The sequence below is a fragment of the Chiloscyllium punctatum genome, chromosome 16 (assembly GCF_047496795.1).
Source record: "Chiloscyllium punctatum isolate Juve2018m chromosome 16, sChiPun1.3, whole genome shotgun sequence".
Lineage (NCBI taxonomy): Eukaryota > Metazoa > Chordata > Chondrichthyes > Orectolobiformes > Hemiscylliidae > Chiloscyllium > Chiloscyllium punctatum.
In genome coordinates this window covers 20,265,503-20,283,607 of record NC_092754.1, presented here as the reverse complement: position 1 = coordinate 20,283,607, position 18,105 = coordinate 20,265,503, and the positions used below count along the sequence as shown (strand labels likewise).

At 45.8% G+C, this 18,105-nt stretch overlaps 1 protein-coding gene across 2 annotated transcripts in view; it reads left to right on the top strand.

Annotated features, from left to right (window-relative positions):
• The first annotated feature begins 1,631 nt into the window (after positions 1–1,631).
• LOC140487024 (segment polarity protein dishevelled homolog DVL-1-like) overlaps positions 1,632–18,105 on the top strand; it is a 124,930-nt gene continuing 108,456 nt past the window's right edge. Inside the window, exon 1 of one of the 2 annotated variants that reach the window (XM_072586393.1) lies at positions 1,632–1,930. In XM_072586393.1, the coding sequence (XP_072442494.1) occupies positions 1,761–1,930 (170 nt within the window). In that variant the 5' untranslated portion in view covers positions 1,632–1,760. The remainder of the gene's footprint in view (positions 1,931–18,105) is intronic. The other variant, XM_072586394.1, reaches the window with a different exon arrangement.

The window sequence follows — 18,105 nt, the reverse complement described above, 5'->3', positions numbered from 1 at the left end:
GGGGGAGGGGGTGCTGAGGAGTTGGGGAGAGTGGGTGGCGTGCGGGGCGGGGTGGTGGTGGAGGAGGACAGAGCTGTCGGGGGAGGGGAGGGGAGGGGAGGGGAGGGGGGGGGTGGGGGGGGGGTGGGGGAGGGGGAGGGGGGGGGTGGGGGGGGGGTGGGGGAGGGGGAGGGGGGGGAGGGGGAGGGGGGGGAGGGGGAGGGGGAGGGGAGGGGGGGGTGGGGGAGGGGGAGGGGGAGGGGGGGGGTGGGGGAGGGGGAGGGGGAGGGGGGGGTGGGGGAGGGGGAGGGGGAGGGGGGGGTGGGGGAGGGGGAGGGGGAGGGGAGGGGGGGTGGGGGAGGGGGAGGGGGAGGGGGAGGGGAGGGGGGGTGGGGGAGGGGGAGGGGGGGTGGGGGAGGGGGAGGGGGGGTGGGGGAGGGGGAGGGGAGGGCTGTTGTTGGGGGAGAGGCGCGTGGGGTTGGGGGAGAGGTGCGTGGGGTGGGGGGGTGGGTTGAGGACAGGGCTGTTGGGGGAGGGGCGGGGGAGGAGGACAGGGCTGTTGTTGGGGGAGAGGCGCGGGGGGTGGAGGAGGACAGGGCTGTTGTTGGTGGAGAGGCGTGGGGGGTGGAGGAGGACAGGGCTGTTGTTGGTGGAGAGGTGCACAGGGGGGTGGAGGAGCACAGGGCTGTTGAGGGAGAGGTGGGGTGGAAGACAGGGCTGTTGTTGGGGGAGAGGCGCATGGGGCAGGGGGCAAGTGGAGGAGACAGGGCTGTTGGGGGAGAGGCGAGGGGCGGGTGGGGGTCGGGTGGAGGAGACAGGGCTGTTGTTGGGGGAGAGGCGTTGGGCGGGTGGGGGTCGGGTGGAGGAGACAGGGCTGTTGTTGGGGAAGAGGCGGGGGGGTGGAGGAGGACAGGGCTGTTGTTGGGGGTGAGGCGGGCGGGAGGGGAGGAGGACAGGGCTGTTGTTGGGGGAGAGGCGGGCGGGAGGGGAGGAGGACAGGGCTGTTGTTGGGGGAGAGGCGGGCGGGAGGGGAGGAGGACAGGGCTGTTGTTGGGGGAGAGGCGGGCGGGAGGGGAGGAGGACAGGGCTGTTGTTGGGGGAGAGGCGGGCGGGAGGGGAGGAGGACAGGGCTGTTGTTGGGGGAGAGGCGGGCGGGAGTGGAGGAGGACAGGGCTGTTGTTGGGGGAGAGGCGGGCGGGAGTGGAGGAGGACAGGGCTGTTGTTGGGGGAGAGGCGGGCGGGCGGGAGTGGAGGAGGACAGGGCTGTTGTTGGGGGAGAGGCGGGCGGGAGTGGAGGAGACTGGGCTGTTGTTGGGGGAGAGGCGGGCGGGAGTGGAGGAGACAGGGCTGTTGTTGGGGGAGAGGCGGGCGGGAGTGGAGGAGGACAGGGCTGTTGTTGGGGGTGAGGCGGGCGGGAGTGGAGGAGACAGGGTTGTTGTTGGGGGAGAGGCGCGGGGGCGGGTGGAGGAGACAGGGCTGTTGTTGGGCGAGAGGCGCGAGGCGCGGCACGGGGACGGGGGTGGGGGAGGACAGGGCTGTTGGGGGAGAGGCAGGGGTGGAGGACAGGGCTGTCCGCGCGGAGCGGGGGGGGGGGGGGGGTGGACAGGGCTGTCGTGGGGGGGGGGGGGGGGGAAGGCGCGCGGGCCCGTCCACTAGGCCGCGCTGTCGGGTTTTGACATTTCCCGGTTCTCCCACATCCATGAGCCGGTGAGACGGAGACGGAAGGCGGGTGGGAGGGAGCGGGTTCGCCGCTGGGTTTCTGACCCTCCCCCGCCCTCCCGATGGCGGAGACGAAGATAATTTACCACATGGACGAGGAGGAGACGCCGTACCTGGTGAAGGTGCCGGTTCCGCCGGACAGGGTCACCCTCGGTCACTTCAAGCAGGTTCTCAACAACAGGCCGAGCTGCAGCTTCAAATTCTTCTTCAAGTCCATGGACCTGGACTTCGGGTGAGTGACCAACCACCCCCCCCGGGGGGGTCATGGTCAGCCTCCGGCCGCCGCTCTCAGGCGGATTGAGGGTGTCCGGTGGGTTTGAGAGGGGCCGTGTTTGCTGCACGGGCTCCGGCCGTTGGGTGAAGTGAGGGAGATTTGTCCAAAGCCAGGACTGTGTGTGTCAGTGGAGGAAGGTCTGGTGGCCACTGGGCTCTTGTCAGGGAAGTGCCCCCTATTTAATATTTGCCCCTTCGTGTGTAAATCTGCATCTTGCTTAACCCTCCTGTATTCCTTCCCCCTCTTAACTAACATCACCAGAAATATTTTAAAACGCCATTCATTTGTTTTGGGTCTGGGTCTCGCGAACTGAATTGCTGCTGTATTTGTTTACATAACATTGACTCTACTAGAATTACACTACCACAGAGGAGGCCATTTGGCCCTCTGTTTATAAGCACTGATGTTTAGCTAGGGCAGCCCAGAACTTCTAACCCTGTGTTTTCCCCTTGTCCTTGTGTTCTTTTCATTCAAGTATTCATTCAGTTTTGCTTCAGAAAATGCAATGGGCAGACTCTAAAACACTTCCTGTGTCAAAGCATTCCACACTCCCAACAGTGCAAAGAAATTTATCTTGACTTGCTTCCTTCCTCTGATACTTTTAAATTCATGGTCCCTCATCACAGATTTGCATTATTCAACGATAGAGACTATCTTTCCTATTAATTTTACCAAAACTTTACATTTAAAAATCCACCATTAAATTTGCTTTTCTAACACAATTTAGCACAGGATCAAATCCTTTTGCCCATCAAGCCTGTGGCGATCCCTAGTCCTTATTGCCCAGGCACGGTTGCTATCTCTCTCTTCCCCTGCTGTTCATGTGTCTATCAAGATATGCCTTAAACGTTACTAACGTGCCTAGTTGCGCCACTTCCACTGGGCAGTGCATTCCAGATTCCACCACCCTCTGAAAATGTTCCCTGGCCTTTACCCCTAAATTTGCCCCCCTCACCTTGAACCTATGCCCTCTTGTAGTTGACTTTTTCACCCTGAGAGAATGCCTCTGACTGTCCGTCCTATCTATGCCCCTCATAATTTTGTGGATTTCTATTAGATCACCCCTCAGCTTCCATCTTTCCAGTGCAAACAATCGGAGCTTATCCAAACTCTCCTCATAATTAAAACACTGCAAATTCTAGGTAAACCTTCTCTGCACCCTCTCCAAAGCACTCACGTCCTTTTGATTGTGTGGTGACCAGAATTGCAACATTGCAAATGTGACCTAATTAAAGTTTCATACAGCTGTAATATAACTTCTCAACTTTTATGTTTGATGGCTCAACGAATAAAGATGAGTGCTGTATGTCGTCTTACCACATATTGCTACTTTCAGAGTGATAGAGGTTTACAGCATAGAAACAGATCCTTCGGTCCAACTTGTTCATACCGACCAGATATCCTGACGTAATCTAGTACCATTTGCCAGTACTTGGCCCATGTCCCTCCAAACGCTTCCTGTTCATATGCCCATCCAGATGCCTTTTAAATGTTGTAATTGTACCAGCCTTCACCACTTTGTCTGGCAGTTCATTCCATACATGCACCACCCGCTGTGTGGAAACGTTGCCCCTTAGGTCTCTTTTATATTTTTCTCCCCTCATCTTAAACCTATGCCCTCTAGTTCTGGACTCCCCCAGTGAAAAGACTTTGTCTATTTATCCTATCCATGCCCCTCATGATTTTATAAACCTCTATAAGGTCACCCTTCAGCCTCCGATGCTCCAGACCAAATAGCCTATTCAGCCTCTCCCTGTAGCTCAAACTCTCCAATCCTGGCAACATCCTTGTAAGTCTTTTCTGAACCCTTTCAAGTTTTACAATGTCCTTCCTATAGGAGGGAGACCAGAATTGTACACAATGTTCCAAAAGTGGCCTAACCAATTTTAAGGATCTGTGGACCTATGTGCTCAGATTGCCCTGTCAGTGCTGTTATAGGTTCTGCTATTTGTTGTATAATTCACACCTGAATTTGATTTTCCAAAATGCATCACCTCACATTTGTCCAGACTATCATCTGCTAATTCTCTGCCCAAATCTGCAATTTATCTATATCTCACTGTATCCTTTGAAAATCCTTCCCATTATCTGAAACACCACAAATGTTGGTATAATCGGCAGACCACCTACATTTTCCTCCAGATCACTTATATAGATTATAAACAACAAAGGTGCTACACTGACCCTTGTAGAACAACACTAGTTACTGATCTCCATTCCAAAAGGCACCTTCCACTGCTGCTGTCTGCTTTCAATGACTAAGCCAGTTTTGTTTCCTTCTAGCCAGTTCATCCCAGATCCCATGAGACTCTACCGTATATGTACCAGCCTACTTTGAGGTACCTTATCAAATGTCTTACTAAAGTCCATGTAAACACATTGCCCTTCCCTCATCAATCATTAAGTGGAAACAATGTTAATATCTCTCATCTCATCTTGTAATTATAATCTTGCATTTCTGACATTATTCTGTTCAGTTTAATGATTTATAAAGCACCTATCATGACTTCAGGGTCCTAAAGAGCTCTACAACTGATTAAGTACTTTGCAGTCAGTGTAATATAGGCAAGATGGTAGCAATTTGCATGTAGTGAGATCCCAGAAATAGCAGTGTGATAAGACAATTTGTTTGAATGAATGAAAAACAGAAAATGCTGGAAATACCTATGTATGTTAAGATCAGAACCAAAAGGTTACAGACCTGAAATCTTCACTGTGTTTCACTCCCATGAAATGTTCCAGATCTGTTGAGCATTTCCAACATCTGGAACATTTGTTTCAATCAATTTCAGTGAAAATAAAAGAAATATTGACCAACAAAACAGGGAGAGCTCTTTTGGAAAAAAAATGCTAAATGATATTTTGCTGTTGTTTGGGGACAGTCAGTGCAATGGTTTAACATCTTTTTTGAAAGACAGCGTCTCCATGGTAAAGCATTCCCTTGGTAATGCCAGAGATGTTCTTTTCAATCAACCTTTTTTTAGATTAGATTAGATTACTTACAGTGTGGAAACAGGCCCTTCGGCCCAACAAGTCCACACCGCCCCGCCAAAGCGCAACCCACCCATACCCCTACCCCTACCCCTTACCTAACACTACGGGCAATTTAGCATAGCAATTCACCTGACCTGCACATCTTTGGACTGTGGGAGGAAACCGGAGCACCCGGAGGAAACCCACGCAGACACGGGGAGAGTGTGCAAACTCCACACAGAGTCACCTGAGGCGGGAATTGAACCCGGGTCTCTGGCGCTGTGAGGCAGCAGTGCTAATCACTGTGCCACCGTGCCGCCCAACCTGTTCAGATAAGTTATGACACACCTCTGGAGCAGATGGGACCTGAACCCAGCCCTCTTGTTTAGAGGTAGGAGATTTGAGTTGACACACTGGAATTTTAACTTTTGGACTAAGGTGAAAGTGCTAACAACTGATCTACAACTTACTTGGGAAACTGTCCAAGGACCATTGGGGCCTAAGTATTTTTGTAAGCAAGTTTACTGTTACTTCTTTCACCTTATGCTTTCATCCAATTTCAAAGAAAATTATAATACACATCTATCTCCTAGCATTCTGTAAATTAATTTCTCATGTCTCTGTTTTGCAACTGGGAAGCAGCTCGTGGAGAAGATGAAATAATGAATGGGATATAGAAAGACCCAACCCAATTAATTTTCCAATCCAAGTGCTTTTAAATGTTGCCAGAGGTGTCTTAATGAAAGATGAAATCAAATCAGGTGAACACTGTGTCTTTCATTCTAATTAGATAATAATGGATAATGCTCATCCAAACGTAATTAACTATGATATCTTGAATGCTGAAAAATCTGAGGAAATTACCAATTATCAGTGTAAATGTACTCAAATTTGAGGTCAGGTCAGTCACTTGCATAAATAACAGTACAGTGTTACTGTATATCAAAATATTTTCAGTAGAGACTACTTCACCCGCCCTGTCTCTGCTAATGTTTGATGTTCAACAATCCACACTCCATTTCAGATAATGCTAGAAGGTGAAGGCTGTTGTGCAGTTTCTACCTTTGAGCCAGGAGGCCTGAGTTCAAGTTACACTTTCTGTAGAAGTATGTAATAACATCTCTGAACAGGTTGATTAAAAAATATTTAGAATGATAGATGGTGGCCATTTGGCCCATTGATTCTCTGCAGCTCTTTTGAAGTGTAATTTATTTAGTCACTCTGCAGTTTAATCCATGATTTTTATTTCACTTAATTGATCTGAGATAGATCCCATTGGATTAATTGATATTCAATCTGAAACTTTTAGCTGAGGCTCTGATCATCCCTGCTTTGTTACCCAGCATCAATGTTATGACCACAATAGGTGTTATATCACTTACTACTGTTTGGTGAGTCCCCATGTTGCTACACTTTCAGTGCAACAAGCCTATCTGTAAGCCACACTGTCATTTGTTTTTCCATTGCTGACTAGTCTACGGTGTACCATATAGACTATGTGTGCTTGACACCTTTAACAAACCTTTCCATAGCTGTAACTAATTGGTATGCTGTTTCTCTTAGAGATGTTAGAGCCAAGAATATTTAGTTGCCAATCTTGCCCTAGCTAAAGCCGTATTTCTCTTCCAAGTCTATTTAACTGTATTCTTTCATTCTAGTTAGTGCCTCTGTCACCAGTACTACAGCCCTGATTATATTTATTCTTCACAAGACTTCTTCCAATACTTAGTACTGTCTTTTTTGATTATCGTTTTTCCCTAATTTCATGACAGTGCTTAGAGCCATAGAGTTGTACAGCATGGAAACAGGACGTTCGGTCCAACCCATCCATACCAACCAGATATCCTAAGTTAATCTAGTCCCATTTGCCAGCATTTGGCCCATATTCCTGTAAACCCCTCCTAGTCATGTACCCATCCAGATGCCTTTTAAATGATATATTTGTACCAGCCTCCACTACTTGCTCTGGCAGCACATTCCATACATGCACCACCCTCTGCATGAAAAAGTTGCCTCTTAGGTCCCTTTTAAATCTTTCCCTGTCACCTTTTGTGCCCTTCAGGTTTGGACTTCCCTATCGTAGGAAACGGACCTTACCTGTTCACCCTGTGCCCCTCATAATTTTATAAACCTCTGTAAGGTCACCCCTCAGCCTTCGACACTCCAGGGAAAATAGCCGCAGTATTTTTCAGCATCTTCCTATACCTCAAGCCCTCCAACCTTGGCATTATCCTTGTAAATCTTTTTCTGAACTCTTTCAAGTTTCACACATCCTTCAGATGGGATGTTTTATAACATCCTTCCAATAGGAAGGAGACCAGATTGCACACAATATTCCTAACATGTACTAACCAATGTCCTGTACAGCCGCAACATGACCTCCCAACGCCTATACTCAATGTATTGATTAATAAAGGCAAGCATACAAAAACACCTTCTTCACTATCCTTTCTATCTACAACCCTGCCTTTCAAGGGACTATGAACTTGTACTCCAAGGTCTCTTTGCTCAGCAACACTCCACAGGACCTTACCATGAAATATGTAAGTCCTGCTCTGATTTGCCTTTCCAAAATGCAGCACCTCCCATTTATCTAAATTAAACTCCATCTGCCTCTCCTCAGTCCATTGCCCCATCTGACCAAGATCCCATTGTAGTCTGAGGTAACCTTATTCGGTGTCCACTACACCTCCAGTCTTGGTGTCATCTGCAAACTTAATAACCATAACCATAACCACCTATGTTCATATCTAAATCATTTATATAAACAATTAAAAGCAGTGGACAAAGCATCAATCCTTGTAGCAGTCCACTGGTCACAGGCCTCCAGTTTGAAAAACAACCCTCCTCCACCACCACCCTCCGTCTTCTATCTTTGAGCCAGTTCTATATCCAAATGGCTAATCCTCCCTGTATTTCATGTGATCTAACCTTGCTAACCAGTCTACCATGGGGAACCTTTTCGAATGGCTTACTGAAGTCCATATAGATCATGTCTGCTGATCTGCCCTCATCAATCCTCTTTGTTACTTCATCAAAAAACTCAATCAAGTTTGTGAGACATGATTTCCCACACACAAAACCATATTGACTATCCCTAATCAGTCCTTGCCTTTCCATGTGCACGTACATCCTGTCCCTCAGGATTCCCTACATCAACCTGCAGACCACTGATGTCAGGCTCACTGGTCTATAGTTCTGTGGCTTATCCTTACCACCTTTCTTAAATAGTGGCACCACATTAGCCAACCTCCAGTCTTCTGGCACCTCACCTGTGACTATCGATGATACAAGTATCTTAGCAAGAGGCCCAGCAATCATTTCCCCAGCTTCCCATAATGTTCTAGCATACACCTGATCAGGTTCACTCATCACTTTTAGAATAATTTGGCCTTCTACTATATTTTGTCGCACAGCGGGTAGCATCCTCATCTCTGAGTCAGAGATTTTGGATTATTGTGGGGATCTGGACTTTGCTGTGTAGTGCCAAAAATTATTGTCTATTCCTAATTGCCTTTGAAAAATTGATGGTGAACAGCATTCAGTTACCACTGCAGTCAGTTTGGTGAGGGTATACCCCACAATACTGTTAGGAAAGAAGTTCCAGGATTTTACAGCGTTTATAAAAAGGAAAAAGAGTGGCCATTGAGTCTGTTCCATCATTCAATAGGATCATGGCTGATTGACACTTCTTGTGTCCACTTTTATGTCCATTGCCCATAACCCTTAATTCCTCTACTGATCAAGAATCTACCTACCTCAACATTAAGTATACGAAGGACTCTGCCCCTATAGCTCTCTGTGGCAAGGCATCAAAGAGACTCACGCCAGTTTTTACACCTAAGACCTCTCTCAGCCTAACCCCCTTATTGCTGCAAATAAGCTGTCTCCATACAGAATTTGGTATTAAGATTACAAAAATGCCACATGCCCTTAAGCAGCAATAAAATGCAGAAGTTTGCAGAGGAAGAGAAGCTCATTGACAGGTCTGAATATGCTTGACTAATTAACCTACATGAACACCAAAGTGGGAAACCTTGATTAAGCCAAATGATCAATTGTTTTGGCTTGTACATCATAACGAGAGACTAGCCTAAATTATATGGAAAAGTTCATGAGGTAACCTCACTCAGCTAACATGCTAATATCATTGTTCTACAAAATAGCTTGTTCTTTTAAAATCATCTTAGATTCCCAGAATGCAAATTAAATTCATAACATTCCTGGATCTTGAGCTCCAGGAAACAACACACAAACATTCAGTCCATGACAAGCCAGTGTTCACTCAAATCTTACCACCAAAGAGTTAACCTTTCCACCAACCCCCTCCCCCTTCCCCACTCCCCCCACCCCCTCCCTCCCCTCCCGCCCTCCTCCCTCCCCTCCCGCCCTCCTCCCTCCCTCCTCCCTCCCTCCTCCCTCCCTCCTGCCCTCCCCCCCCTCCTGCCCTCCCCCCCTCCTGCCCTCCCCCCCTCCTGCCCTCCCCCCCTCCTGCCCTCCCCTCTCTTCCCCCCTCCCCTCTCTTTCCCCCCTCCCCTCTCTTTCCCCCCTCCCCTCTCTTTCCCCCCTCCCCTCTCTTTCCCCCCTCCCCTCTCTTTCCCCCCTCCCCTCTCTTTCCCCCCTCCCCTCTCTTTCCCCCCTCCCCTCTCTTTCCCCCCTCCCCTCTCTTTCCCCCCTCCCCTCTCTTTCCCCCCTCCCCTCTCTTTCCCCCCTCCCCTCTCTTTCCCCCCTCCCCTCTCTTTCCCCCCTCCCCTCTCTTTCCCCCCTCCCCTCTCTTTCCCCCCTCCCCTCTCTTTCCCCCCTCCCCTCTCTTTCCCCCCTCCCCTCTCTTTCCCCCCTCCCCTCTCTTTCCCCCCCTCCCCTCTCTTTCCCCCCCTCCCCTCTCTTTCCCCCCCTCCCCTCTCTTTCCCCCCCTCCCCTCTCTTTCCCCCCCTCCCCTCTCTTTCCCCCCCTCCCCTCTCTTTCCCCCCCTCCCCTCTCTTTCCCCCCTCCCCTCTCTTTCCCCCCTCCCCTCTCTTTCCCCCCTCCCCTCTCTTTCCCCCCTCCCCTCTCTTTCCCCCCTCCCCTCTCTTTCCCCCCTCCCCTCTCTTTCCCCCCTCCCCTCTCTTTCCCCCCTCCCCTCTCTTTCCCCCCTCCCCTCTCTTTCCCCCCCTCCCCTCTCTTTCCCCCCCTCCCCACTCTTTCCCCCCTCCCCACTCTTTCCCCCCCTCTCCTTCGTCCGGAGACTCACTGAAGATGTTACCCAGTATGGTGACGAAACTTTGAAAATGAACCTTCCAGCTTAGTGAGCAAACCTACATCGGTCCAATTCGTTCATGCTAACCAGATATTCTAAATTAATCTAGTCTCATTTGCCTGCACTTGGCTCGTTTCCCTCTAAACCCTTCCTGTTCATACAGCCATCCAGATGCCTTTTAAATGTTGTAATTTTACGAGCATGCACCACCCTCTGTGTGAAAACGTTTCCACTTAGGTCCCTCAGTTACTCTTCAGAGGGTCAGTGTGGATTTGTTGGGCCGATGGGCCTGTTTCCATACTGTAGGAACCCTATTAAAAATTAAAAAAAACTATGCCCTCTAGTTCTGGACTCCAGCACCCCAGGGAAAAGGCCTTGTCTATTTATTCTATCCATGCCCCTCATGATTTTATAAACCTCTGTCAGGTCACCCCTCAGCCTCAGGGGAAAACAGCCCCAGTTTTTTCAGCCTCTCCCTTTAGCTCAAATTCTCCAACCCAGGCTACATCCTTGTAAATCTTTTCTGTACCTTTTCAAGTTTCACAACATCTTTCCGATTGGTCGTCAACTGTTTTTTGATATCACGTGGAGCAAATTGAATTGGTCAATGGTTGGCATTGTTGATGCTGGGAACTTTTGTTCGTGGTTGAAATAGATCAGTTGCTCAACACACCTGGCTGAAGATGCAAGCAAATACTTGATAGACTTCCTATTATTATGCACTGTGATATTTGTGGACCCTCATTCTTCTGTTAGTTATTTAATTGTCTACCACCATTCATGATTGGATGTAGCAGGACTGCAGAGCTTAGTCCTGATTTGTTGGTTAATAGGATAGCTAAGCCCTATCTGTTGTACACTTTCTGTTACTTGGAACACAAACAATTTTGTGTCGTGACTTCAACTTCGTTTTGGGTATACCTGGTACTGCTGCTGGTATGCCCTCCTAAGTCTTCATTGAATTAATGTTGATCTTCCTGGTGCAGGATTACTGACTAATGTTTGTTCTTGATACGATTTGGGTGGATTAAAGAGTTCTAAGTTCAAACTGCCAATAAACCTGGGAACTTCGAATGTGTAGGCACAATTGCATTCTGCTTTTATTCCTGAAAGCCATGGGCAAAACCAGATTCAGTGCTGTTAATGAGCAGAGCACACTTGCTGGAAGGCTGGAAGCAGAGTCAAATTATGTGAGGGTTATCTTGTACCATCTGTTACTCTTTTTTGGGTCTTAAACCTCTTAGTTAGAAGTCATGATCCTGATAGAGTGGTGGACATAGCACCAGTAAGTGTTGAGGAAATTGGAACAGGTTCTTGCTGTCAGCAAGAATGGGGCATTAATCAGCAACATGATTTGACCATTTGGAAGACGTGCAAGCAGAGATCACTTGACTTTTACACAGGTCACCAACGTGATTTAAGTTTTATTCATCTCACAAAAGTTTCAGCTTTTTAAAATTATTCAATATTTTCATTAGTTTGTAATATTTATACTATTTATTAATCATGCATTTGGTTTATAAAAGCAGTTTCCATTTGAATATTGCTTCCAAATTTGTAAATCCACAATTTAAAAGTACATGGAAAGAACTGAGTTGTAACCTACTGAGCACCCATCACAGTGTAACTCTTACCTAAAGCAACTTGAATTTATGTAACTTTTTAGATAGTGAAGCACTTTGGGATGTTTTTCTGAGTGTCGTTAGACAATGAAATATGTTAGGAGACACTATGACATGTAACCCTAAAGGCTTGGTCAAAGAGGTCATTTTTAAGGAGTGTCTTGAAGAAGAAGAAGAGAGGGAGTGGAACAGTTTAAGGATAATCCTGGCAATTAAGTGCATGACCTTAACGATGGAATGATTAAAATCGGGGCTATATCAGAGGTGAGAATTTGAAAAATGCAGAGATCTTTGAGGATTCTGGGGCTGAAAGTGGTTCCAAAGTTTGTTTCGAAATCCTGGAGTGAATTGATCATAGAGGATCTCAAATTTGCTGCACCTTGAGCCATTATAGGTCATTCGGTACAGATTATGGAAGAATTGTACTTGGTTCAATTTGTATTTCATCAAACTGTATTGGGATTTGGATAGGGTTATGCTATTAATGATATTATAGGTGCTGTAATCTCCTGACACAAATTAGGCCACGCTGCTTTTTCTATTTTCCCCGTCCATGATTAAACTCAATGGACAGTTACTAATTTTGCAGTCTGTTACACACTGCAGTTGATACCAGAGCTTGTGATTCATAATTTATGAACAGTTTGCAGTGGCATAGAGGGAGGCATTGACAAGTTGAAAAGAAATAATTACATTGTTAGTTGAAAACATAAAGCTTGGAGAGTAAGCTGATGGCCGACAGATGGTGCCTGTTGGCATTGGGACTGCAATCGGAGTTTTGATTTTATGCCTATTTATCTAGTGTGTTAATCTCAAATTGGCAGGATCCTACACCACGTACCTGTGCAATGCTACCTGGTTGCCATTCTTCATATGCAAGCCTTCAGCAGGCTGGTTACTGTGGCGAGATCATATCACTGGTGAACATAGTATGTGTTCTTCTGTTGTCTATGCATTATCTTAGTAACATTCTGCTTTGTATATTGTTAATGTCCATCATAAAACATGAGACATGCCTATATATCATCTTTTGAAGAATGTGTTGTTATTCTGTTGATGATCAGTCCAACTGCTACCACCACCAAATCCATGTGGTGCCTGTGTCAAACACTGTATGTTACACCATTATCTTGTGAGTGAAGCTCTGGCTTGCACATTGTTCTGTCAGTAACACTGTGTGTATGCCTTGTGCTCATTCCTCTCCATTATTGCAAAATCTTTGCCAGAATTGCACTGAACCATTTCCTGTAATACCTCACTTAGGATCTACAGCCAGAGAGTGAGTGCAGTTTCAGAAAAGATCAAGGAATCATGTGGACCTTTTACACACAGCCAGTCATGAGGGCCTTTGCAAGTTAGTGTTGAAATGCTGTCCCAAGAAATTTATTGAAATGATTTGACAGCTCTGTGAAAGTATGCTTACACATGTCTTGGAGGATGATGAGTCTTTTGACCCATTCCCAGTCAGTAATGGAGTTAAACAGGGCCGCATGTTAGAGCCAACCTTCAGCAGGTTCTATTCTTCCATGCTATCCGGTGCCTCCAACGGTAATGATCCTGGTATTGAAATCAGATATCGCATGGATGGAAATGTGATCATGCTGCGGCAACACCAGACAAAGACTAAGGTCATCAAGGAAACCCTTCATTATTTACCGATGACTGTGTACCAGCTGTCAGTTCAGAGCTGGGAATGCAAAGTAGCTTGGACTGGTTATGCATTGCATGCAACAACTTCAATCTTATGATCAGTGTGAGAAAATTGAAGAATTGTACCAGCCTACTTGAGAAAAGTGTATCTATAGACAAGGGTTTCTGTCAATGACCAGAACCAGTTGTGGGTAAGTTCACTTTGTTTCAGCAGTACACTATCTCAATTTGTCTATGTTGTCAGATGAGACCCTTGCAAGGATTGCCAAAGTAAGTATAACCTCTGGATCTTGAACATCTGTCTGGGAATGAAAAGGAATAAGTATCTTATCCGTGCTGAAAGCCTATAAGCATAATAGCCCAGTCCACTTTTCTCCATACACACGAGACTTGAACCATGTACCAGCATCATACCATGAAGTTCAAACATTTTCACTTGAGCTGCCTTTTAGATGACCAGTCAGAATACCAGACAGAGAAGGTGGTTACCTGAGCTGGCATCCAGAATATTGAGACAAGATACAGCTGAGTTGGACTGGTGATAAAGTCAGAATGCATCGGTTTACCAAAACAAATCATCTTTGGAGAATTTGAAACTGGGGTCTGCTCTCATAGTGATTGAAGAAACAGCACAAAGGCACTCAGGCTCTGTATTGGGAGTTTTGACATTGACTTTATACATCGGGAAAAGCTCATCTAGTAATGCTGCACCTGGCACAACCAAAGCAAAAAAAGTGTGGCCTCCTTCAAAAGCAGGCTTATGTCAGAGGCAGAGAGGAAATACAAACAGAGGAACTCTCAACCGGCAACTCATTCAAACCCAAATCCTATTTACAATAGAACCTAATTAAAAATCAAAAGAACTGCAGATGCTGGAAATCAGAAACCAAAAACAGAAATTGCTGATAAAAGTCTGCAGGTCTGGCAGCATCTATGGAAAAAAATTAGTTAATGTTTTGGGTCCGGTGACACTTATTCTGAGAGACCTGACATTTTCCAGCAATTTCTCTTTTTGGTTGCAAATAGAACCTTCTAGTTGCAGATTAGCAGTCAAAAACTTGCTGTGGAACTCTAGCAAACAGTCCAAAGAATGATTCCGGATTAGTGGTGCTGGAAAAGCAGTTCAGGCAGCATCCGAGGAGCAGTAAAATCGACGTTTCGGGCAAAAGCCCTTCATCGGGTATTCCTGACAAAGGGCTTTTGCCTGAAACGCCGATTTTACTGCTCCTCGGATGCTGCCTGAACTACTGTGCTTTTCCAGCACCGCTAATCCAGAATCTGGTTTCCAGCATCTGCAGTCATTGTTTTTACCTAGTCCAAAGAATGAGCATGGTCATCTTTGCCTCAAAGGTTGACCGAGAAAACAACAGCTTTTATTTTGCCTGTGTTGTGACATCCTAATCATTACCTTGTACAGACAATTTTTTTCTGAAATTGTATCCTTGTAACCCCATTTCTGATGTCAGCTTGAGAATTGGATGGGAATTCCACTTGCTCCCTTTTTATCAGTTCCCATGTGATTCTAATTAAGATGTAAAGTATCGACATTGGGCAGAGCTCTTCTGGTGCAGTGGTAGTGCCCCTACCTATGAATCAGGAAGCCCAGATTTAAGTCTCTTCTGCACCAGAGATGTCATAACACCCCTGATATCTTGATTAGAAAATATCCTTAATGGTGGGCATGGGAGACAAATGTAATCTCACGCAATTATTGGTGAAGCTTACTTTCAGCTGATGCAGTAAGTACATCCAAGCTACAAAGAACATCCTGCAAGATGGGTATGGCTTTGCATCATGGCCACAACTCTCCTTTCCAACTCCATTACTATTCACATATGATTCATTGAGAATATAAAGGTAGGATTAGTGATTTTCTTAAAATTGCAGTGAAAACACAATGAGTCAAATTCAGATAACCCAAAACTCTGGTTGTAATACAGTTGCCTGCTATTCTCACTGGTAGGGAAGGAAATCCAATTGAAGAATGCCTACGATACACCAACGTTTCATCTGGTAACTCTGGTTCAGCCAAAATTACACATGCTTGTCAAATGATTACACCAACCAATTGGAGTGAAGATGGGCCATGCCAGAGCATGAAATCATGGGAAAATCACCATTTGACATCAAGGTTTCTCTGTTAAAGAGTGTTCAGTCCCTGCAAATATGGCTAAATCTTTGAGAAAATTAAGTGCTATTGATGGGAGACCAAACAAAGTTTATACAGCAAACGAGAAACCATGGTGTGAAATGAAAGCCGACATAGCTAAAGCAGTGGAAGATATCACCATCAACCATTCAATCATTTTTCAAATATCTGAAGCATAAGACAAGCATCTTAAAACAGTTTGACAGCAGACATTCTCTCTAGTAAGGAAGAGAAAGGGAACAGCTGCCTATCCCAACATTGAAGAAACTTTGCTGAAGTCTTTCAAGGAAGCTTGAGGGATGAATGTGCCCATCTCTAGCCTAATCCTAAGGGAAAAGCATGTTGCCTTGGCAAAAAGACTGGCCCGCATGGAGTTCACCTGAATGATGGATGACTCAAAGGGTCTTTGTCAAGAAATGAACATGGATCAAGCGATAGTTAAAACACTGCTAAAACATCTTTTACCAAATTGCTCAAGTTATTAAGGTAATCAGTAAGCAGAAGTACAAAGCAACTGTCTAGATACCAATGTTACTATGAAGGAGGTATGGAAGATGATGACAGAAGCTTCAATTGATTGTTTTCACCATGCTGTGTTCAACTTGGCTACAACTGCGCATAATGCCAAAATTACAGAGAGGCAGGGTGAGCCCAACCAACTTGACAAAGTCTTTTTTGCTGCAGGAAGCAGTATGGAAATTTCAGCGAAGGCACCCATGAAAGCGTCTGCTGTAGTGGATGACACCATACTCTGTACTGTTAAGGCAATTGTGAATTCAATGCAAAGGCAGTAGAAACGCTCTAGGATTTCCCTGTGCAGTACATAGACACAGAAAACATGCTTGATTGCATTGATGACATGCAGGCTCATCTGCAGGCAGCATGTAAAGCAAAAAAGCAATTAGTTTTCCAGAGCCAATCCCTAGTTTATTTTCAATAACTTTTATTGTATAATGTTTGAGCAAATTGGAAAATAAATACACTTTCCACTATTTACTATATCAGTATTTTCACTTTTTTAATAAGATAGATAAAACATAGGAGCAGCATTCAGCCAGTCTCCTCTGCCATTCAATCATAGCTGATAGGTTTTTCATCTAATGAAAAACCTATCTGTCTCTGTCTTAAAAACACTCAATGCCTTGGCCTCCACAGCCTCCTGCAGCAAAGCATTCCACCTATTCACTACCCTCTGGTTGATGAAATTCCTCATCTCAGTTTTAACGTGTTGTGCTTTCATTCAGAGGTTGTGCCCTTAAACCCTAGTCTCTCATACTAGTGGAAACATCTTCTCCATGCTCATTGTATCCAGGCCTCTTGGTATTCTGAAAGTTTCACAGAGATGCCCTCCAACCTATACTTTAAACTCTATTGAGCACAGACCCTGAGTCCTCAACAGCTCCTCCTGTGATAAACCCTTAATCCCTGGGATTATGCTCGTAAATCTCCTCTGAATCCCCTCCAAAACCAGCATATCCTTCCTTAGGTATGGACTCAAAACTGATCACAGTATTCTAATTGTGGTCTGACCGGAGCCTTAGTCAAAAAGTGTGGTGCTGGAAAAACACAGTCAGTCAGACAGCATCTGAGGAGCAGGACAGTTGACGTCCTCACTTTCTCCTGAGCAGAACCTTCTACAGTCTCAGCATTATATTTCTGCTCTTGTATTTTAGCCCTCTTAAAATGAATGCATTTGCCTTTGTAACTACCAAATGAACCTGTATGTTAATGTTGAGAATCCTGATCTAAGACTCCCAAGTCCCTTGGTGTTTCAGATTTTTGAACCCTTTCCTCATTTAGAAAATAACCTATGCCTCTATTGTTCCAAATAGTGTGTAACCTCACAATTTGTCACATTGTATTCAATTTGCCACTTTGCCCATGCTCTTAGCTGGTCCAAGTCCTTCTGCAGCCTCCATGTCTCCTCAACACCACCTGTCCCTCCAGCTATCTTTGTGTCATTTGCAAACTTAGCACAAATACCCCTTTGTCCAGATCATTAATATATAACGCGGATAGTTGTGATCCCAACACTTAACCCTGCGGAACTCCAATAATCACGGCTGCCATCCTGAAAAAAGACCCTTTTATCCCCATTCTCTGCCTTGTACCAGTTAGCCAATCTTATCCATGCTATAACCTTTCCCTTAACACCATGGGCTTTTACCTTATTCAGCATTTTCCTGTGCAGCACCTTGTCACAGGCTTTCTGGAGATCCAAATAAATCACGTCTACTGGGTCTTCTTTGCCTAACTTGCTTGTTATATCCTCGAGTTCTAGCAGGTTTGCTAGGCATATTTGATAGTGTATCTGAAGGCAAATCAGGTTACATAGGGACTCCCTTGAATATCTTGAACTACCACTTAACACAAATTTGTGGGTAGTCCTCCTACGTTTTGATTTATTGTGATTTTGCTGTAAATATAATTTGTAGGGATTAGATTAGATTAGATTACTTACAGTGTGGAAACAGGCCCTTCGGCCCAACAAGTCCACACCGAC